Source organism: Larus michahellis, chromosome 1 (assembly GCF_964199755.1).
Source record: "Larus michahellis chromosome 1, bLarMic1.1, whole genome shotgun sequence".
NCBI classification, from domain to species: domain Eukaryota; kingdom Metazoa; phylum Chordata; class Aves; order Charadriiformes; family Laridae; genus Larus; species Larus michahellis.
This window is the reverse complement of record NC_133896.1, coordinates 25,136,012-25,160,286: the sequence shown is the minus strand read 5'-3', so window position 1 is coordinate 25,160,286 and position 24,275 is coordinate 25,136,012. Positions and strand designations below refer to the sequence as shown.

At 39.9% G+C, this 24,275-nt stretch overlaps 1 protein-coding gene across 12 annotated transcripts in view; it reads right to left on the bottom strand.

Moving 5' to 3' along the window:
• The window catches only part of CADPS2 (calcium dependent secretion activator 2), a 321,334-nt gene that overhangs the window by 234,078 nt on the left and 62,981 nt on the right, over window positions 1-24,275 (bottom strand). For all 12 annotated transcript variants that reach the window (XR_012588637.1, XR_012588624.1, XM_074597183.1 and 9 more), the window contains exon 2: window positions 22,130-22,243. Coding sequence is in view for 9 of the 12 variants with exons in the window: in XM_074596347.1 (XP_074452448.1) it covers window positions 22,130-22,243 (114 nt within the window). In the remaining 3 variants the exon portion in view is untranslated. The remainder of the gene's footprint in view (window positions 1-22,129; window positions 22,244-24,275) is intronic.

Genomic DNA, 24,275 nt, shown 5'->3' with positions numbered 1-24,275 from the left:
AAGCAAGATGCTACTTTTGTAACAGCTGTCTTTACCCATGCCATTTGAGATAAGACTTTATACCGACTTTGTCCCACCTCCAGTTTAAATCAAGCGCACCAGAAAATATCAAAGCTTCCAATATCTAAAGCTACGTTTTATAAAAAAAAAATGGACATAGTAATCTAAGAGAAGGAAACTTTGAATTCTGAGAACTCAGATGCCCTGGGTAATCCAGATAAAACGGTCTTTGAACTCAAAACTTAATCTCCCGTCCAGCAGCCCTTCATGGTAGACCCCTTTTCCCACAGTTTTGTTTTATAGTTCAGAAACTTTCAATGGCTTCCTGGTCCCCAGGAAAGTCATTTTCCTCTTTATTTCCTGTTATGCTGTGTCTGCTCCCTGCTGGAAGATCCCCGAGAGATCTTCCATCCAGGAAGATGGAACCTCCCCTCATCAGAGGTCTCCCCTGGCCCGACGTGCAGCAGCCACTGAAACGCAGCTGGGTTCCTTTCTCTTGCCTGCCCAGACACACTCAGAAGTAACCACTAAACTGAACCAATGCAGATGCATCCAGCACAGCCCTGTTTATGAACAGTGCCCATTTATGAACGTTATGCACTTTCACTACATGTTGTCAAATATTGCATGGTTGCATTCCAGAAGTAGTTTAGCTAATCCTAATTTGCTAGAACTTTCTAGATCTTATGCTCGTATTCACTATGCTTTGCCTACTGTTTTTTTGTCTGTCTTTAATGAAAACCTGAGGCTTGGCTTCCATTCTGCAGTGTTATTCAGTGAAGAAACAACCGGAGGATTGGAGAGGGCTTCAAAATAATCCATTATACTGAAGAGACTTTAGTTTAAATGCTATATAAGCAGTATGAATTTCTGATTCCAACGCAGCCATAGAGAAGAAATCAATGTCATCAATCTAAAACCCAATGGAACTGAGTTATTGACTTTCTCATCTTTTTAGATGACATCTTCTGGTATTTCAATTAAGATCAGAGGACAGTAATTCAGTTTTTCTCATTTTATCTAGTTGGGAACTCTGGGAACACTGCAGAAAGAAAGTTACATTCTCTAATCTGTGCAGACAGGAGTAAGACAGAAACACACTATAGATACGTACCCCAAGCACACAGAGGTGGCTTCTCCCCTGACTTTTCCCTTTTCATCCCTGCAGGTGTTTAATTGGGTTCACTTCACTCTGTGTCTGTAAGAATCATGAGCGACACAGTACATGGAGCACATAATACTAAAGCTCTTTCACATGTCAGGAGAGAGTCATGATTATCCATACCTGAAAGTGAAAAAGTATGTGTGGGGAGGGGGGTTTGCCTTTTATTAAAAAAAGAAATCTGCTATCTCTGAGTGGACAAAGTTTTAGGACCTCTGCTACAGAACACTGAAAAAAGGTGAAGCAGCATCGGCGTTGTTGTCCAATAATTTTACAAAATAACATTAAACTAAGAGTTCTTCTAAGTGATCAAGTCTGAATTCTCGTACGTGTGCACACGAACACACAGTCTCTGTCCCCTAATAATGACATCTAACAAGGCCAATAATATTCTCATTCAATTTCCCCCACAAATTATTAAAATGTTAGGAACAAGAAGCAATCTTGAGCAGAAACATTTAAAGCAATCTGAGGTTGGCAGGTAACAAAAGGCAGCACATGCTCCTTGCCCAAATCCCTCATCAAGTGTTGAGCGGCTGTCTTTCAGCTGACTCAGATCTGCCGATAATCTTGTTTACATGACCCAGTCATATAAATCAAGGAACAGATCCAGCTGAAAATTAATAAAATAACACAAAATCAGTTAATATTTGAAACAACCTGCTTCATCTTTGTCCATGAATTAGTTTTCAGACAGGCCTGGCTCAGAGCATGGCTGTGCAGAAGGGAAGGTGAGATAAGGGAGAGAAATCCTTCCACGGGCAGCTTTCACTAAAGTTGCCTTAAATGAGTCCTCAAACCACGTAATAAAAACCTAATTTCACTCTGTCCCTTTATTGAAATCATCAATTATTTAAGTAATTGTGGCAAACAGACATGAGAAGCCACAGATGCCCTCTATACTGCAGGGAGCTGGGATAACTCAAGGACAGACCTCAGAAGGACCCTGGTGCTATAATGGTGGGAGTTTACAATGCAGTGGAGAGCCCTGACATAGGTGCCTCCATACACTAAATCACTGTACCAGGAGGTTTGGCATAACATTACATGGTGCACAGATGTCTAAAGACAGAGAAATGGGATCATAACTAAAAAGCCTATTCCTCTTCAGAGCTCAAGTGTCAAGCATCAAGCTGGAGGACCTAACTTGTCTCACAGTCCTGAACACTGTCCTGGAGAGAAATGGCCAAATAATTTCTTCCAGACACAAACGAGAAGTCCCTTTATCCACAATGTGAGGTGATGGGGGTTGGGAGAATGAAAACTACGTCTCTTATTTCCTAGAAGAATTAATTCTCCATCAATGAAAAGACTGACTGTCCTCAGTCAAGGAACCTTCTCCATCTTCCTACTACAGGCGAGACATGGGAAGCTGGCTCTCCAGATTAGTGATATTACAACATCCACCTGGGAGGCAGCAGTCTGTATTCTTATTTCTCCTCCAAGGCAAGTTAATCTATTTTAACCAGTGATCAATTAATCTAAAATACATAAACAAGAACATGAACAAATCACTGGAGAGAAGACTCAAAGAAGATGAAATGCCAACAAAGTAGGCAGAAAAATAGATAAACACTCTAGAGGAGCAATTGCTATCATAGTTCCTGAAGTCAGAACCTGTTTGCAAGCTTGACATGATCATGTTTTCATCATTAGAAAACAAATACCTGACCTTCTGAGTAAGGAATCTTACTCAGTTACCATGCGTTAAGTCTGATAACTCAAGGGAAACCTAGCTTATATTTAACTTTCAACTTAACTTTATTTATATTTAAAGGAGGTACCTGTTCTGATCTTAAACGTTCAAATCATCCAGCTCTTATGGAAGTCTACCCAAAGAGCCACAGAGTTAATTACTGTCATATTAATTACTCCCATATTAATTTTTTTCTTGTGTTATCAAGAAAAATAGCTAAAACGTGTGTCTCTTTTTGCTAGACTAAAACTGGTTTAGTGGCAGTTACAGGTAGTAGTTACAGAAAATGCTGAGGAACACCTTTGGCATTTTAATTTGTAGCGCCTTTTTTTTTTTTCTTTTATAAACCATATGAAGTGCTAAATCAAAGGCAGGGAACATGCATCTTCTCCTTGGTAACTATGGCTTTTCTGTTTTTTTTCTTCCACCTTCAATGAATATTTCTCTTATCAATCTCCTACGCTTCATGTATTCTCAGTTATACTGATTGTTACCAATTCCAGCTGTTTTACACTCATTCTCACTTTAATTGCAGGCTTTTCTTCCTCCTGGATATTGTTGCTTTCACCCACCATATTTGCAATCATGGTTTGTGGGTAATCAACTTTCATTAAACAGGTTCTAATTTTCCACATCCATTTTTGCCCTCCTAACCAGTGAATCTTATAAGTTTCTTAAGCTTCAGGAAGTTTAACGATTTTGCTGCCCCTTCAGGGACTGCAAGAGTAGTTGCGTTTACTCCAGCAGCCTTGCTGAAGAGCCCTTATCATCTACAAATTGTTTTATATATAAATATAAAATATATACACATATATATTAATATATAGATGTGTGTATATATATGATGTCCTTTCCTATGTCTCATTTAGTTCTGCAATATCCTTTTCTGGAGATGGAATAAATGTAGCAGTAGACAGCAATTAAAATCATACAGAATAATTATGGCTTTGTTTTCTTTCTTGAGTGGTCCTATCTCTGCACAGTTATCACTTGCTCTCTACAGATCATAGTTTGGTCCCTGACATCTGAAAATATGCTGCACCTTCCTGAAGATGTCTGCCCCCTCCCACTGACTACAGGGAGCATTCGTACAACTACTCACTTGGATTTTTATGGTTGAACTTCCTGGAAATTATTTTCAGCTTTCAATTAACATACTCCGCTTAACTGACATTTTAGATTGCTCTTTATTATTTAGTAACTGATTTTTACAAGTGTTTTTCCCAAGATATGATGTTACGATTTCACTTACAAACAATGTCTTACCCTGAAGTGATTGCTTTCTCCTACGGTTTACTTTTAAAAATCTGGTACAATCTTTCTCTAATTTTAGGTACCAGCAACCTAGTTCTTTTCTGGCTTAGGTGATGCCCGTCTTTTTCATACAGCTCTCTGACTGCTGAAACTTTTGCTAGTTCTTAACAAACCTCCTCCTCACAACATTTTCCTCAAGAACATACTGAAATGCTCCCAGCGCAAGGCACCGGGCCAGCTAAACAGGGAGGACAAGCTTCAGAATGCTGCTATGGAAATTCTACTCTTTAAATCCTATTTTTACATGACCCAAAAGAGTTCCTTCACTTTAGAAGTCTATCCTATATGAAAAAGCATTGCAGGAGGCCTTTAAAGAGCTGATGGTATTTTACAACCAGCTACATGAAATCTCCAACCAAAGCCATCTAAATATAATTTTTCCATGATAACTTTTCCCATCCTTGAAACAGAAGTTTCAAGTTTCTTCTACTCTCAAACTTATATCAGCAGCCTGCATGAGATGCCTCCTCTTTTATCTGCGAAGCTAATTTTCCTGTATTTCTTATCTTTCAGACTGTTGCTTCCATTCTTGCTCTCACATAAAAAATACGCATAGCCACAAGACATATATGATTAGAGCTGTTTTTTAACATAATTACTGCCTTTTATGTCTTGTGGTGCTTAAGGTGGATTTGTCGCGGGCGGGGCTGTTTGCTTTTTACATCTTTTCCTTGAGGCTGGATACATCCTTTCATTCCCTACCCTTAGTTCCCCCGTTTGTAAATCAGTATGATACAGCAGACACTGTCCTGGCAAGAGTTTCTTTTCCAGCAGTATGTCTCAGGATGCTGTTAGCAGACAGAGGGGCCCTGCACAGCAGCATCGGATGCATCGTGCACGGCAGAGGTCTCAGACCAGCTACAAAACTCACAGCCCATCCAGAAGCATCTCTTGGGACCAGCCATCTAACATGGCATGGAGACCCACGAGAGGGACAACAGGAGCCCTTGAAGGAAGCCAGAACGAGCAACAAGATTTCTTGTCACAGTTAGAGCAGTTAAGCGGCATGCTGCAGAAGCATGGCCACTGTTTGAAATGAGTGGCAACCCATTTTAACCCGTCTGAAAGTTATTCCCATGGGCTCCTAAGAGACCACTCCATCTACTCTTCCAAAGGATAGTTTTTTAACATGGCTGAAGATTCCCTGTTACCCAAAAGCTGTAACAAGACTTTCCCTCTGCTGCACCGAGTTTATTTTCCTGCACCTAGTTTTCAGCTTTCCTAATCAGCTGTCAATTAGTCATGCAAATTTGAAGAAACAAAACATTCAGCTCTGCTTATGGCAACCTCTTGCTTCTTGCCATTTAAGTTCATTAGCCCTCTGTTGCAGAGTATGCATTTGATTATCAATCCCATCCCTCACAGAAGGGAAGGCAGCACCAGCAGTTCCTGTGTAAAACACAGACTTTATGCTAGAACTGTAAATAACTGCACATAAAATTCCCACAGAGTTTTGGTCTGTTATTCCCCCTTCAACTGAACGGATGACCACTAGAAAAAGCTGGTTTAAATCCTGTTTTTTAAAGCACCATGTCTGGTTATTATTCAGGAACTCAAAAAATTTTAACCCAGCCTCCCTGTAAGGGAGAAGGCAGGTTTCTGGGCCTCGCACAGGACGTGTTGAAACTTGGCACGGATCTTCTAACAAATTGAGGGGGATTTCTAGTTTAACAGCGCTGCCAATCCAGATGCAAGCACCAGAACCTTAGCGTTTCTCCAAAATATAGCCTGTGATATGCTGCTGTAGTCCAGAATAAATAAATTTCTGTAGGCTTTAATGCGATGAGTCGCTTGCTGGAGCTCTATTAATTAGCTAGATGCGTGCTGAATTTCAAATTTAAACAGTCTCCCTTGTAGTTGTTCTTCATTAATGCATTTTATTTCACTATTGGGCTATGCTCAGGGCATTCACCTGACCCATGATACAGCTGACAGGTAACAGCTGGATCATTCTGGGTCACACAGCTACGTGTGCATTACTTCAGGTGCTCCAAGAACATTTTTATAGAAATCAACTTCAAAAGTGTCACTGTGGCTTTTTCAGACCTCCATGTTAGAGCTTCTATATTTCAGAACGACTTTACCTTCTTTCAGCATAATGCTCACTCAGTTACTGAACAAAGTAAGAAAAAAAACCAACAAAACAAACCACAAAAACCCCAAAGTTTTTTTAAGTATTTTGTACTTATCCCAAATCTCTGAAGTGCAATGGGCTTCTCACTCCAATCAATTTCAACCACAATAACAACTGTTTCAGGGTCACTAATTTGCATATTTTAGTAATATAATATTAATATATTAATATTAATTTTATTAATAATAATATTAATTTTAGAAATATGATATATAATATAATAAAATATAATAAGTGTTCCAAAGAACGAACAAAGACTGAGCTAAATAATTCCGTTAGTTCAAATACTCTTAATGTAAATATTATTCTGTTATTACATCGATATTCAAACAGAAGAATGCTGGACACTGAAGTCCTGAGCATTTCCTCAAAGCAATGGCATTTGAACATGCAGCAGGTCGACGAGACGTTTCGGCTACCTGCTCTATGCAGAGAACAAGGTGATAGAAAAGAAGCAACACTGCTTTAGCGTAAGCGGCAAGAGTCATGCTTTTGGTGCCGAAGGTAACAAATTAAATTCCATCTCTCAGGCTGTCACCAGGCTAGCTGCAACACTATTTTGAGAGGAGAAGTAGACTTCCCCCCCCCCCAACTCATCAACTCCTTTGTCATAGTCTGTCATGCAGCAAGGGAGAGTTGTCTTTACCAAAAGCTGTTAACATGTCCATGCTGCTGTTTAACTGTAACCTTTTATGACAGTTTAATAGCATCAAGTTTACATTCATTAAGATCTGTTCTAACTTAGGCTAACAGGAAAATCAAGACCGCCTCCAAAAACTAAATTTGCTGACTGTCTTATAAGCAATATTTACTACATTGTTAACATCTGTACATTTTCAGAGCTTTCGTTAAAAAAGTTGTTCTTCCCCCCTCTAAACTAACAGCAATAAGGAGGACTTCTCCTTTCTGCTTACACTGAACAGAACTTTCAGTCTACGCAAGCTCGTGTTTTGCAGGCTCCTCTGCCACCAGCATTCACTGTCATTATTACTTTTTCAAAGGATCAGGTCTGGGCTTGTACGCGAAGACAGGGCTCGGGTACTCTTCTAAAAGAAATGTCTCATTCCTTGACACCTGGAGTTACTCCAGTTCCTGTAGCACCTGTTATTTACCTATGCATCTTCTCAGACCTTCAGGACGATTTACTCAACTTCTTAACTGATGAATATGAGCACATTTTGGAAGCAGCGTTTGCCTGCTGTCTCACTTGAGGAAAGAGAGATGTACCTTCCCTTCCAGTATAACAGATAGGGTTTAAAGAAAGAATTATTGTGAATCCTGCAGCCATTGTGAGTCTTCACATTTGAAAAGTCAGGGGACATGACTGTGCATATTCAGATCAAGAGCCATAAAACAATGCCGAGTCTCAAGACACCCACGGTGATCAATCTGATTCTGAAGTGATACACACAATTTATTCTTCTCAGAGTTAATAGCAGAACCGAAATCTGCATTTCACAACCACAAAGAGTTAAAGCATCTTTCCCTCAACTGTCTGAGAATTTCTCTGCAACTCCTATTCAAAGGGGCCTTATCTGTTTTCCACAGGCAGTCTTAAAACAGTTATGACAACTCTCACATGTAAGTTTTTCCTCCCTTGCTGCTATTTTTTGGTTACAGAAGTCTGACCTCTGCATCATCAGCCTGTCTTGTAATGCTGGCAGACAATTCAGTCTCCTCTTCCCAGACCTACAGAATGCAGTTTGATAGAAGCTGCACACATGTTGGGTCACAATGATCAGGCTGGCACGTCAGAAGGATAGTAGCCTACTTGCAGTTCTCAGACCCATCTTTCTGATATTGCCGAGGAAACAAAGGCTACATCCTCATTCTGGGTTCATCCTCAAAATGTAGAAGAGTTATACTTGCTTAATGGCAGAAACAAGGCATCCTTCCAGCAGAGAGCAGGACTTTTCAAGCAGACCCTGGGGTGACATCTCACTCGGCTCTTGTTGCAGAGGTATCCACAAAAAGGACTTCAGCATCCCATACATATATGGGCCAATGGCCACTACCACAAGTCCTGTATGTTTATAAAGTTCACTCCTCTAACACTGATAAACACTCTACTCGTGTAAGAGTGACAACTCATCTTGGACTTCTGTTCATCTTCTCTTGAGGGCCTGTGATTGGTGTGGTCTTGGCTCTGTTTTTCCTTTCATTCTTAGCTTTGAGGTTCAACACCGGTCGAATTATACTACACTCAGAGTAGTATAATCGTGGCATCAGGAGCTCTTTTGTGATTTTGGCATTCACTCAAATGATACATGCAAAAGGATGAGCCTTCCTGTACCTTATCACGTGACAACAGAACGTGTTGTTAGCAAATGACAGAGGTGTAGTTTTAGCCATGCAGCTCTGCATATTTGAAAATCCTTCAGACAAGAAGATTTGATGGTGTAGCGCTCATATGAAGGAGGAAAAAAAGAAAAAAAAAAAGCACTACAGTGCCAACTGAGCTGCAAAGTAAGATGAACATGACTAATATGAAGAAGGTGTAGAGCTGCTGGTGTAGTTAACACTGCATGTCACACCCAGGGTACAAAAGGAGTTTACTTCTGTTTAGGTACAGTTACTTGTCTCAAGTTCGTCTTTCATTTCAATGTTATGTTTATGGAAATGCAAACATAGAAATAGGAAAACAGTCCATCCTTTTCAACCCTCCTCTGAAGTGAAGGGAAAATGCAGTTAGAAGTGATTCATGCACTCAAAGAAGAACCCAAGAAGGGTGGAAGGACACCCTTTACCTTTTCCTTCTTCATCAATTCATCAGCAGCAGAGACTGACTTTCTGAAGCAGTACTCACTGCTAGTTGGGATTAGAAAAGCGGTAAATCTCTTTCATGCTGAAAGATGAAAGCTTTAGCTTAGTTCCCAGTGAGCCTTTATGGATGTGCTGTGTAGTCCAAGAGGGAAAGAGAGCTAAAAGCATCACAGAGAGCTGCACAGCTGTGGTGGAGCTGTGGGTTCCCAGTACACGGAGACACATGCTCACTCTTATTCCCCTCTGAGTCCCTTGCCAGAAGTAAGGCACAGAAGACCCATCAACTCAAAGCACACAGAGAAACAGCGGTAGCTGAATGGAAAGCATCACTTCTTTTTGTTCCCTTGTTTAATTTTCTCAATTGTATTTCCTGCATGTCTAAAGCACAGTCAGAAGGCTGAGAGTTGGAATAAGGCAACAGGGATCATTTACAATTAATCACCAATTACTGCTGCAAACCTCAGTTCAGAACCTCTATTTCAAAAGAACTTTCTTCTCCAGCTACACAAATTACACCAGTTACTGGGGCCCCAAGGACCAGCCTGCTTGGTCTCTTCATAATTGAACATTTGTTTGTATGTATGAACATTTTTATGTATGTCCTAACATCCTGTTAGGACAGGATGCCAGTGTCCAGAAGAAAAAAAGTTTGTATTTTAAGATCACTTCTGTAAGTCCTATCATTCCCTCCCAACATAAGTGGAGAACGAACGCATAAATAGCATCTAAAACCAGCTCCACTACAGTAAGGACAAGGAAATTAATTGATTCTGGAGCTAAGACTACAGGGCTTCTAAAACTTCATCCATGCCCCTCCTTCCTATCCCCCAAAAAAACTTCTGAGAAACCTGAGAGAAAAGGAAACGTTTTAAAAATTTCTGCAAGTCTCATTTTCCAGAAACAGAAGACTGTCTGCACAGAATATGAACACAGTAATAACAAGCTCTTCCTGTTGTTGAAAGATAAAATTGAAGAACTAGGTAATTCATAGAATGGCTAGAGTTGGAAGGGACCTTAAATATCATCTAGTTCCAACCCCCGCTGCCATAGGCAGGGACGCCTCCCACTAGACCAGGTTGCTCAAAGCCCCATCCAGACTGGCCTTGAACACTTCCAGGGATGGGGCATCCACAGCTTCCCTGGGCAACCTGTTCCAGTGTCTCACCACCCTCACAGTAAAGAATTTCTTCCTAATATTTAATCTAAATCTCCTCTCTTTCAGTTTAAAACCGTTACACTTTGTCTTATCACTACACTCCCTGATGAAGAGTCCCTCCCATCTTTCCTGTAGGCCCGCTTTAGGTACTGGAAGGCTATAAGGTCTCCTCGGAGCCTTCTCTTCTCCAGGCTGAGCAACCCCAACTCTCTCAGCCTGTCTTCATAGCAGAGGTGCTCCAGCCCTCTGATCACGTTCGTGGCCCTCCTCTGGTCTCGCTCCAACAGGTCCATGTCCTTCTTACGTTGGGGACACCAGAACTGGACACAGTACTCCAGGTGGGGTCTCACCAGGGCAGATTAGAGGGACAGAATCACCTCCCTTGATCTGCTGGCCACAATTCTTTTGATGCGGCCCAGGATACGGTTGGCTTAATTGCCTTATGCTGTTACCAAGGATACAAAGGTGGCCAAGTAGAGGATGTCCCTGAGCCCTGATGACTGGAATCAGGGAAAACACTCACAGAAATCATCACGTGGGCCTCCCCTGCCCAGGTGTTTTTCATCAGACATGTCCTTTGATCTTGTAATATCTGACAAAGGACATTGAATTCCTTGGACTTTGATCTGAAACAATATTGCTGCTTGGATGTTATTAAGTTCGGGAAACTTGTAATTGTCCATTGCCTTTTTTAAAAATCAAGTTCTGTAAAAGGTTTGGCTATGTATTTTTTTCATAGCTTTGCACTAAGCTTTAGTGAGATACCAAAAGCTCAAAAAACCAAGCAAAAAGGTAACCCGCTTTCCATTACAAAAGGTTAGATTTTACAAAATTACTTCTTAATGGCAAAAAGTAAAGGGAATTTTCTAATTTGCAGATCTATCTGAAATAAGAAACTGCTGCACTACTGTCCTTGAGGAAGGTGCAAAGAGATCACATGAGAAAGTAAAACCAAAGGGGTTTGACATGGACATTTCAATACTACTGATCACATTGCATGTGCCACAGCTCATTACGACAGTGCAAGAAAAACACTACAGAACTAGACGATTTGCTTTGCCTTGTTTCATTTTGTTTCCATCTAATTTAACTACTTATAGGGGAAATACTCTTGAAAGCATTAAAAACTGAATTGCATTCCAAGACAACCAGTAAAACAGACAAGGGACGGTACTAGGATACTGACTCTTGTAATTTCTACCACAGCATTCTAGACTGTCTGGACATAAACAAACCAAGGAGAGGAACTAAGAAAGACCAAATAAACAAGCTGTACTTACAGCTGTAATTACACACATAAACTGACAAAGGTATAATCCTTCTAAAGTTAATGTTCAAAGGAAGATTATAGAAGACTTGCAAGTGAATAGACTCAAACCAGGGAGAAAAGTATATATTTGTGGCTAATTTTATGCTGGTCAGGAAGAAAGGTCTGAGAAAATGTCGGATTTCATTGAAAATAAAATCTGATCTCTCATTAAAATACTTCTTACTCTTAGACTTGGAAGGTTCTCCTGCAGTAGTATCTGCATACGATGAGCAGAACAACACATTACTCATGGCGCATATTTATCATAGTGAAACTGCAGAGATACAAACACACACCAACAAAGGATGCCTGCTGCTCTCAGAGGAAAACCTTTCCTAGTTTTAGGAAAGGTACGCCAAAACCAGAAAATTTGAATGTAACAAAAACATCATAGCCTCACCCCCGGGAGATTATTTATTTTCTCATGCTGGGCTGTGAACCGTCATGCTGACATTCCAAACTGAGGGAAAACACTGAAAGGTATGCAATGCTCACAAGTCCCAAGCACCCAGTTGCAGTTTTCTAGCTGGGAAGTGCTGGCCTAGTACCGTGCCACAGGTGAACATCTTCACGCTTATTTTGCCACCACGGCTGAAAAGATGAAGAAACAGAAAGATGTCCAGAGAAATGATATGCACACCCAGGACCCTATGAATCCATAAATATACAGACGCAGAACTGCATCTTTTGACTATTTCATTTCAGAGGGGGGAAAAAAAAACAACCCTAGACAGCAGCACTATCTTTAATCATCTTGCCAGTCCCTGCCAACTGTGCCAGCAGGCACGCTGTGTGGGACTCGGCTCGAAGCGCTGGAGTACACCTCCATGACAACATGCTGGCAAGCAGGCAGACAGAAGCTAGCTCTGCACTAGCTACCGGAGGTGTTACAGAGAGGGTGGCTCTGTGTGCAGCTGTCCATCACACCTGCTCAAAACACCTGCAGATGCAGCACCAAGGCCCACGGCACTTCCTATCCTGGTACAGTCGCTTGTGAATCCTCCTTCCTTTACACCAGCCTTAAAATTCATATCCCTACTGATCACTCACTTCTGTAAGGAGCATCGCCTTGCTGGGTTACAGGAATTACAGAAGTAAAACATAAAGCAGTGCAAGGTACCAGAATCACACCAGGATTTGGGGCTGCGTCTGGAACCCTAATTTAGAAATAAGAAAAGTGAAAGGTCCAAAGAGGGACCATAACAAATGCCTGATATCAAGTTATTGACTACAGTTTAAGAATATATAATTTGCTCAGCATTTTTGTTTTGCTAAGGAGGCACAAGACAGACCCATTTATACAAAGGGTAATACAATAAGAGACGAGATTGTACAATTTACATTTAAAAACAGCAAGCTAAGCAATGAGCTTAAGTTAATAGGAAAAACTGAACTAGGAAATTAGGGGAAATGGTTTGATGGCGAGGCCAAGTGGATAGAAGAACAGTTTCCTTAATGAGGTAGTTACTGTTCACTACTGGTGCTCAAAGCAGGCATTTACTAACAGGAACAGACTGCATAATCTATTTCTCTTAGTATGCTCCGTTTAAGATAATGTTGTTTCTTGGTGAGAATCTTGGGTGGATAGCACCTCTATGCCTGGATTTAACTTTGAAGAAACCTCTTTCTTGCTCTGTGAGGAGTAAAACCTTTTTAAGGAAACTTGAAGTAGAAAAAGTCATCTCTACGGCACCACAAAGCTTACTTTAGAAAATAAAAGCTTGAGAAGAATCTCGTTTTCCAATTTGGCTTTTCAACAATACCCTGTGGTGGGAAATGTAGATCAATCAAACCCTGAAAACAACCACGAAGAAAATATTTACATCACCATTGTCTGTGTTCTGCCTTCACAATTCTCAGGGTATAAGAGTTTGTTGTTGTCTTCTGAAATTAGCAATAGAACAGAAATGAAATGGGGCTGAGAGAGATCAGTGAGAATTTAAAATCTCACTTCTCATTTACTGACTTCTGGATTTCAACTATCCATTTGCTGACCTTTTTTATCCATTACTGCCAGGTTCTCTCTGTCTTGGTTTATTCAGAGATTATGAATTCACCATTAAGAACAAAATGCCACTTTTCCAAGACATTACTTTAAAGTTTAAAAGATTTTGACAAGTCACACATCTCTACGGATTTGACAGGTAAAGCTTTCTGTCACGAAGTAAACTGGCAACAGAGAGCTTCAATCAAAATATGCAAACAAAAGTCATTTATCGCACCGTCTATAAATCTAAGAGTAAATGAAATAATACCCAGAGTAAACATCAGCCCTAGAAATGCAATCTAATGGTACATAAAATAGCAGGTTTTCTCCTTTGCTGTTTGTTTACTTGGTGGGTTGGGTTTGGGGTTTTCGTTTGTTTTGTTTTTAAGATCAAGAAATCTTTTCGCTATTAGTTGCTTACAATTCAGTGGAATGATTCATTAGAAAAATACGGCAACGTTCCAGAGTGAATCTCTACTCAAAAAGAAATTATGTGAGAAAATCCCAACACCTACAGAGTCAGGAGACAGAGACCCTGGCTGGACTAATTATGGCTCAAACAGAGTCCATCGGTATCTTGTAGAAAATTTCACTTCTCTTGTATTCAGATGCTTCAAGTTCAAGTGACACTACATGTCTCCCTCTGGTCATGGAAAAAGACAGCAAGTCAGAGACTGGGCTGAATAGCCACCTGACTGATGAAAGGACGAAAAAAAAAATGTCCTGTTGCTCCCCATTAGTTTGGAGAGTCGCTGAGACACTGCTGACTGGAACACACAGACATCACAATATAGAATCATAGACTGCTTTGGGTTAGAAGGGACCTTAAAGACCATCTAGTTCCAACCCCCCTGCCATGGGCAGGGACACCTCCCACTAGACCAGGCTGCTCAAAGCCCCATCCAGCCTGGCCTTGAACACTTCCAGGGATGGGGCAGCCACAGCTTCTCTGGGCAACCTGTGCTAGTGCCTCACCACCCTCAGACTAAAGAATTTCTTCCTAATATCTAATCTATATCTCCCCTCATAAAGGCACAAAGGAAAATCCATTGACATTAACATTATTCTTTCAATGAAATATTTTGCAGTATTATTTCCACTTCCAAAGGGCCTTAAGGTCACCTTTGTGCTGAGATATGGAAAAGGCAGCCGGAATGATAACTTAAGAAGATATAGACATGTCATACTTTCACCATCTAGTGAAAGAAATCCTTCCTAATAATTGAAAAAAGAGAATAAAATTTTAGTATCTCCTCAAGATTTCTGCAAGATGTTAAACTGTAACATTTCTTATTAGTATCAGGCTAGCTGAAAAAAACTCCACTGCTTTCAGCTGCCCAGAAGACAGCATCAACAAAAATGTGTATAGTCCATGTCTCAGTGCAACGTACTGTTAACTGTGCAAAGCCAATGTCCAGATAAGTTTTGTTTTCCTTTGAGACCGAGTACAACAGCACTAGGATTAGGAGAAAAATAATTAAGCAACGCAGACCAAATTACTGTTGTGTAACGTTTTGAGCCATTCGTGGTTTTCTAATTGGTCTGTTCAGATTAACAGACATTCAGAATTTACCTAATAAATAAATAAATAAATAATGTCACGTAATGCTTACTACAGTAGATACATACCTCACTACCCAACACTAATTACTTCTGCAGTGTAGTGTCAGACCTACCAGGCCTTCCTTATTTGCTAGGAACAACAGTGGTCACAAAATGAACAAAAAGGATGCCAGTATTGGGATTTCTTTTAAAATCTAAATTAAATGAGCCATTTCTTCCTCTCTTTTATCAGCACCCACCACTTAAAAAGATAAGGATTGGTACAATTAATGCACTAAACGCCATCTGTCAACCACCTACCTCATTTAGAAGTTTGAAATACAGGTCTGTTATAATTACATCTGTATTGATAACATGGGAACTCTACAAATGACATCCTCAGTCAAATTAACAACGATCATCTACAAATATCAGTCTCCAAAGAGACTGGATAGACACAGTTTCAACAGCTAGCAACTATATTCTGTGCAGATGTACGGCAAAATGCTTTGCTTCTCTGACACCATACAGGTGGAAGTGAAAACAGGATTTCCAGTCTTTGAAAACACAAGGAATATCGTAACATGTAGCTATTTGTAAAGCAAAAGACCAGGGGATTTCAGCACTGACATGCTTTCCATGCAAGAGCAATACAGTTAACACTCTCTCAGGAGAAAGCTGTGCATCACAAAGCCTGCAATTCGACTCTATCAGGTCTCTCCTTAGCACGGAAGAGGTCTAGATCATGCAAAGCGTGTTTTAATGTGTTGTATCTCATCTCCCCCTCACTTCTTTGAGGAAAATGATTAGATTGCTAACACTGAGACAATCTCCGTTACTCGCCAAATTGTGGCTGCTGATCCAAAACATTGAAGGCATTAGAGCTTCTTCAATGACATGATGACCAAGATAAACCTCTGTTACGCCTTGCTCTCGGAGGTAGGTGGCCTAAAAGCATTTTCATGAAGCTTTTCAAAGAACTGACCTAAAACAGACCTCTAAAATAACAGCCCCCATGCAACATTATATTGACCTCAAGTTTGCCACCATTTTAAAGCAACTGGAAGGAAACTGTAAGTGCTGGTAAGCGCAACTACAAACGTATTTGTTGTTGAAAGGGTCCCTCACAAGGTTATCCTAAAGCTAATGTACGAAAACATACTGTTGAAACAGCTTCTCCAAATGAGACTGCATCAACAATGAATCCCAAGTTGGCCTAGTATTTACGTTTTTGAAGAGGATGAACAGAGCAAAAAGCCCATATCCTTCAATACATACTTATGCCAATTATGACTTCAGAGAAAAACAATGAAAGCAGAAACCAATGAATTTATGCCCTGAAACCTAGTTAGCTTCTATAATTATTACCCTGATGTATTTAAATAAATGTTTAATTTACTGATACCATTATTTTGCCTTGATAATATCAAACCAGAATGTTCCAACATTTAATTACTATTTATTTTGTGTGTACTATGTTTTGATTCTAATGAATGGTTTTTAGGTCCTTTAGGGGTCATCTTCATCCCCGAAATATTCATCAGGATCAACTATGCCTTTTGTCGCCTTGAATAAAAACCATGTACCTAAAATAGCTAACACTAAAACTCAAGCTGTAAAAGCAACCAAAATACCGCTTAGTGCAGAAAGCTTGTTCCCTTCTGCAATTTCATCCGCAAGACCCTTTTGCCCCTCACTTCCTTGACATATATGCAAAAAACCTTCAGATCAAGTTTTCCATAATAACAGGCAGAAATAGCATCGTTGCTTTGGGCTAACCCAACATCTGAATGTCTTCATATAAGAAAGCTCCAATAAACACAATTCATCCTTTTCTAAGGGTAAGTACAAGAAATGCTCAATGCTTTTGTCACACTAGCGTGTGCTTCCACTATGGGCCAAACACTTTCAGGAAGCCTGTAAATGCTCACACAGATTTAATCAAAACAAATAAACAGTGATATTACCACAGGTACATCTAGACTGGTAGATGTTCACAGGATTATTTTATATATGATTTTCTTTCATTCTCAGTCTCTGTAGAACTTTCGAACTCCTTAACAGCCCAATATCAACTACTGTGAACATGCCCAAGGCTGGGATTGGCCACCTTTACCTCACATGATGACCTCGCACTGGAATAGACTGTCCAGAGAATTTGCGGATGCTCTATCATTGGAAGTGTTCAAAGTCAGGCTGGATGGGGCTTTGAGCAACTTGATCTAGTGAAAGATGTCCCTGCCCGTGGCAAGGGAGTTGGACGACATGATCTTTAAGGTCCCTTCTAACCCAATCATTCCATGATTCTATGACGTGGGACCTCTGCTGTTTCTTACTGTTGATTTTTGTTGTTTTCTACTTTTAGTTCACTTTTTTTTAAACCCTCCTAAACCCGCCCCGCAGCCAGGCAGTACCGATCTATTAGCTAGATTTGTACACAAATCTCTGGCCTCACCAATTTTTGCTACTGGCCATACCTCAGTTCTTTCCTATTGCCTCACAGTGGCAGACAACAATTTAATTTGCCAAGGATTACAACACCTGAATTTAAATAGAAATTAAGTTAAATATAATCTCTGTATCACAGGCAAACAGGTACAGTCGTACTAAGTCTGATTTTAAATTCTGAAAACCCCTCATAGTGCTAACTGCTACAGATCCTGCATTTAACATTCAGATTTAAGCAGCATGCAATAATTATGGCTTAGAACCCCATATTTAAAATGAAGCAGCAAGAAAAACAGGAAAAACACCAGTACATAAAATTTCTTGCAGCTGCACAATGCTTTAAGCAGAGGGTTGAAAACCTGAGAACTTGCAATCATTACAATATTGAAAGAGGTTTCGCGGTATTTCAAACATTCATTACAGTTCTTTGCACACATTTCACTCATATCTAAGACTGCGTACATTCAAGACTAAAGAATTAGTACTGTGAGTTTAGCCCGAGGTATATACCTTTAATATGTACAATATAAAAAGTGGCAAATGAATCCCTTTGGGATCTACGCAAGATCATTTTCCAGTCTTCATGAAAGAGTATGCAAGAAACGACAAATGGAAGATTATCTACTATTTTACTGATAACTTTTTAAAAAAACTAGGCTGAAATACGGAAAGAAAGACTTTATTTCATAAGCCACTTTCTCACTTAATTTTACACTTAGCAGTGTGTCCAATACAATTACTCATAATAAATTGCCATATGATTGAATTTTTCTCTTTATCCAAAAAGCATCACCAACATCTGATGTTCTACTGATCAGAATCTGGCTCGATGTCTGCAACGGAATTTTCCACAAAAAAAATTTCCTGTGTTAATTCTGAAAGAATGATTACAGAAAGAGAACTGTAAACATTTCTATACCTTCTCTAAAATTAGGATGGAAGAGAAAATAATTTCTCAAGACAATCTTAATTATATGTATACAAAAACATATCATGCTAAATTTCAGTGAGACTTTCAGGAAGTGCAGTGGGATGCTCGGGGGAAATTACGCAGAACACAAAAATAACCATTTCTGGGGAGTTAAAGAGCTTATGCAACTTTTCCTGTGAATTGGTTTTCTACTAGATTTTTAAGAAAAATGAAAAGCAATGCTAGAATATTAATAGAAAGTCTTAAAAACAACAGCGGCGTTGCAAGAGACATAATGCTGGAGGACAAGGCAACAAAATTGACAAGTGTAAATCTTCCCAAGTAGTCCTGACACAGGAGCGTGACTCTCTTACAGCACCGTAAAATTGATGCTGAAATTCATATTTACTTATTCAGTAAATAAATTACTCTTTCGGCAAATATTTCTAGAAAAGTAAATCAAAGATTTAGCTATAATCAGTTCCTAAATCCTAGGAACTTACTCTTACATTCTTAAAAGGACAAATTCAGAATGAACCCAGTAATTATAGATAGACTTAGTGACTCAAAACACCTGCAACTGGTGATACAGGATTTGTGTCACATGCCCAAAACAAACCTTCTCTTTCCCATTCAAAGTTAAAGAGTTCAGAGTGGAAAATCAACTACAGTAATGAGAATAGCCTGCCTTTGCAAGCGATATTGTAATAAGTCTCAAACCATGACTACTGCATAGGATTAAAGGCAAATTAATCATTTTCAGAGTAAAATAATTACTGTGCAGACCACGTATTTGTTTCCTTCCATGTCAGATAAAATTGAACTGTAGCTCAGCAACTAAAGAATAAGGAAATTAACACTGAAGCTCATAAGATCTGTATAACAGAAACAAACAAGATGTCCATAATTCAAACTAGTAACATCATTGAGCAGGAGATGTGCTGGATCATATGCCGAAGACAGATGAGAAAGCATCAGAGCACCACAGCAACTGAACACACAAAGAAGTAATAGATATTAATATTTTCAACAAATGGGTAATGAAGCAAATGAAAAAGGCACAAGAGACACATATAAGCGATGATATGAGAATATGTGCTAAGATGTGTAAAATTTGATTAAAATGCATTGAAGAGAAGCAGTAGTTTGAACTAAGTCTCCAGCTGGATTCCACCAAAGTTCATTAAATCTAATATCGCATACCGGTAACTATCTACCACAATCTTGGAAAGAAATTAGAAGTGACTAGCAAATGCTGACTCAGACTGCACAACTGGAAAAGGTTGTGCAAGTCTGCAAGGAAATCTCTGGAAAGAATGGAAAAAGGAATCGGGGGGGGGCGTGGAATAAACAACAACAAAAAAAGAATAAAGAACCAAATTACAGCTGGTAGCTGAGCTCACGGTGTACTAACATGGGATGAAGATCCCACTAGCCCATGGTGTCATTATAGCCTTGACAGTGATGCTAAAATCTTTGCAATCCTTTGTTTGAAACTGGACAGCTAGAACATTTCTACACTTAATTCTAAGCGGAGAATGGCTGAAAATAGCTGGAGCATTTGAGTCTTCCATTTTATAGGTCCATCTTAGATTATTAAGCGCAGCCCTTCACTGCATCAGCAGATAAACTGAAAAACATAGTTCTCGATGTGTCCAAGAAAATCTCATTAACAAGAGACAAAGTAAATATTAACACGATAATGACTGTTTAGGCATTTATTTTAAAATCATTTTTATTCACTATCACATCCTTTCCAAAGGGCAGGCTACTTTCTTTAACATACCAAGCATCTTACACAGCTTGCTGAAAGAAAGACCCATAAACATTATGTCCTTTTCAATTCTACCCCATGTTCAGCATCTTGAGACATCCCACTCCTCTGAAAGCTACTGCTGGGCAGCTAACTAGCTCAGCCCTGCCCTGCACCATCTTCCAAACTGAAAAAACACTCCCAGTGTTAACTTCTTCATCAGTTACACAGAAAAAAGGATTACTTTCTAACAACTTCTGTGCTTGTATTGGGTTTGTGTGGCAAGGTTTCGGTAGCGGGGGGGCACTACAGAGGTGGCTTCTGTGATAAGCTGCTAGAAGCTTCCCCTATGTCCAACAGAGCCAACGCCAGCCAGCTCCAAGATGGACCCACCGCTGGCCAAGGCCGAGCCCATGAGTGATGGTTGTAGCACCTCTGTGATAACATATTTAAGAAGTGGGGGGGAAACCAAAAATGCACAACTGCAGCCGGAGAGAGGAGCGCGAATATGTGAGAGAAACAACTCTGCAGACACGCAGGTCAGTGAAGAAGGACGGGCAGGAGGTGCTCCAGGCACCAGAGCAGAGATTCCCCTGGAGCCCATGGTGAAGACCATGGTGAGGCAGGCTGTCCTCATGTAGCCCATAGAGGTCCATGGTGGAGCAGCTAACCACCTGCAGCCTGTGGAGGTTAACAGTGGAATAGATATCCACGTGTTATCTTCCCTCCCCTGTCCAGTTGAGGAAAGGGAGCGACAGAAGGGCTTTGGTGGGCACCTGCCATCCAGACAGGGTCAACCCACCACAATACTGTTCTCGCACCCCTACATAGTACCTCCTGAATGTTCATATTCTCTTGTTTCACTTACAGACTTGTAAACTAAGCTAGACACATCCCCATCGTTTCTAAAGCATTTTTATGAGTATTTCCTTCATTTCAACTGCTGCAGTATTGATCAGACTGTGATCTGGAGAAACTTGCACTGAATTCTCACACTTCTGTACAACAGGAAAACCATTTGTCCACCCCATCTCTTCTTTTTTATTGTGCAACAGAATTTAATGTAGATAAAAGCAAGCTAGGGTGTAAGTCACATCTTTTTTTCTCCATGAAGAAAAGTTTAATTCACTAGCATTTCATTCACTAGTTGACAAAGGACAAATAATATATAAAAAATAAAGCTAAAAAATTTGAAAAAAAAATTGGTAATGTGAAGTATGGAGGAAGACCCTTCAAAAGAAACACAAGTTTAACATACAGCCCTTGTGATTCGTTAAGCAAGTTTGAAGTCAGATGAGATAAAATGAATTTGCAGTACCACTTGCTAAGAGTAAGAAATAAATTCCCTAGCCATACGTTACTGATGTAGAAAAAGGACAGTGAACTGTCCTCTTAGTTTGGAATGGGACCTGTCCCTTAGGCAATTAAAATCACATCTAAAGATCTACAATGGTGGCTGTAGGCGCTGGATGTGCCTAGGAGGTCATAGCAGAACCTGAGAGCTGGCCCAGCTGTGCAGAAAGAAGGGAACAGGAGGTTCCTCTCTAAAAATCTCTGCATGGTAACTAAAAAATCAGAGCACATATTTCTCAAGATGGTAACTTACAACTGCAGCGCTGATTAAAAGAGGTAACTTAGACATATGGAGATAAAGATAGCGGTGCCTGGTTGTATCAAACGCTGCCAGAAAGATTTTTAGCACCAGGGGCTTCTGTTTTGTCTTTTCTTGGTTTTCTTTTCCTTATTCAAAAAGGGTGGATATTTTACAGTTCCGTTTATCTCTTATGCCCAGGCAGTGAATTTCAACTCCAGGAAAGCTGGAGTAGGAGGAAGCTGTTTCTAGAAGGTTTGTAAGTTCACTGCCTTTGAAGCTGAAAATTCATTTCCTTGTATCTGCATTAAAAGGGATCCTATGAACATTTTAAACAATACAGAAAACAAAGCACATAACTTACCTCATAGTAACTTCGCACAGCATTGCAAAATGCTTCATCTGCTACGATTTGTGTCTCCCCATTCAAAAAGGCCAGGAAGCGTTCCCTCAGTATCTGTAGCTGTTGCTTATTGAGCTATGCAAGACAAAAAGAAGGAGAGGAGAGTGAGCAATAATAAATGCAATTAGCCTCGAAGTAAAAATATGCAACACTTGGAAGCCGTGACCAGGCATGAAAAGGCAAAGGCTCCCTGGCCAGCTGGTGCCCTAGTGAGTCGCAGCTCTTCAGAGTCCCACCTGGACAATCCAGGTTGCTGCAGCAAGTCATGCACACGCTCAGCATGCAACTCAACCTCTCCGCTTTCCCTTGTGTCCTCAGGATGCTACAGGTAAGTCTGCATGACTATTTCTTCTGAGCAATACTTTATATGCATGTATAAAATGCGTCAGGTCAGCCAAATAATAATGGTTGATCTTCCCCATGGCAGCAGCACCAGCTAATAAAATTTAGCTCTTAGCTCCAGTCTTCAAACACTTCATTTTTTTTTTCAGCCTTCAAATAAGTGAAAAACAACTGAGATGCCTCCATGTTTTTGAGTAATGCAGGCACTACCACTGGCACGTTTTAACAGCCATGCTCACTGTGAAGAAAATGGATGAGAAACGCTCCCTATGAAGAAAACAGACTTCTAGCCACTGATATACCACTACGAACGACATGAAACAACTAATCTCCGGGACCAGCAGCCACACGGCCCCAAGACCGATACCAAATTAATTGCTGGATTTCATATCAAAATTGAGTGCATTTTGAAAACAGATTCCTAGTAGAGTACATTACATGATTAAACCTTGCAATCAACCCATTTTTATCAAAGTTTAATGTTACGGGAAAAGGCAAAATCTGAATGCTCTCCAGGGATAGAGACACAGGCCTTTTGCCAAGGTTCCTATCAACTCTTGAAATATTTAGTAAGATATTTCTCCTTATCAAATCTATGAGAAGTCAGAACGTCACATCAAAGGAGACTGCCACTAACATATTAATGTAACAAAGCAACAGTTAAAAGCAGTTTTGCTTTTCCAAACCTTTAAAACTAATGCAAAGCCTTTATTCCAGTGAGTATTCCTGAACTTCAAATTTAACATTACAAAAACCCAAACACAACTGATTAAAAAGTTTTTTTCATCCTTCCTGTATTTTGCTTAGTTAAAAATAAACAAATAAATAAATGTATAGCCAGAAATTGAAAGTATTTTTTTCCAGAGGACAGAAAGTTATATTTGTAACAGCTAACCTGCAAAAAATAACATTACCCTGATCACACCATCATTTCTTACAGAAGAACTTTTTGGCACCTACAGTAAGTATGGTGACCTTAGGCTTTCAGGTCTCCAGTGTTGACACCATTTAAGCCACAACACTGTTACAAGATTAGCAAAATTAATGCTATCCTGATAACGTGCCTACTGTGGACGATCTCTGTTTCCTTCACTTCAAGGGAGGATTTTCATCCTACGTAAAATTTGCTAAGTTTGTCAAGTTCTATGAAACATGTAGCAATTTAATGCAAAACTCTCTCCAAATTGAATGCAAACGTGAAAGCTGTTCTGTTTTCACAGGAAACAACAGTATAGATGCCATCTAAATACTCGATATGAGACAAGTGGTGTAATGCAGGCAGTAGCAATGCAACGCCAAAGAACTACGCCTTTGAAAAAAATCCAAGCTAGTTAAAAATCCATGATAATTCTGTTCCTCATCTTAACAAAATGATTAGCAATACAGAACAAGCCCCAAGAAGCCCCTTCAGAAGAAAAGGTCTCCCATTGAGGCAAGCAAACTTCAATGGAGGTTGCTGTGACTTGGAAAAATTTCCTGGATGAGCTCTTGAGAGCAGCAGCCCAACACTGACACATTGCCAGCCCGTACCACTGCTGGTTAAAAATCAATGGGAGAGAAGTACTTGTATTATGTCTGCGCGTACACCAAAACCGGCATCTATCCATTCCTTGCACAGAATCTGCACCACAAAGCTTAGCTGTTTCTAACAGAAATTAAATTTTATTCCCAGATACGCAGGACAGGTCTTTCCTGTTGTTCGATTCCCCTTATTCTTCTCTCCTTTTCTAAAGATACTGGACAAGTTGAGATACCGGAAAATGTG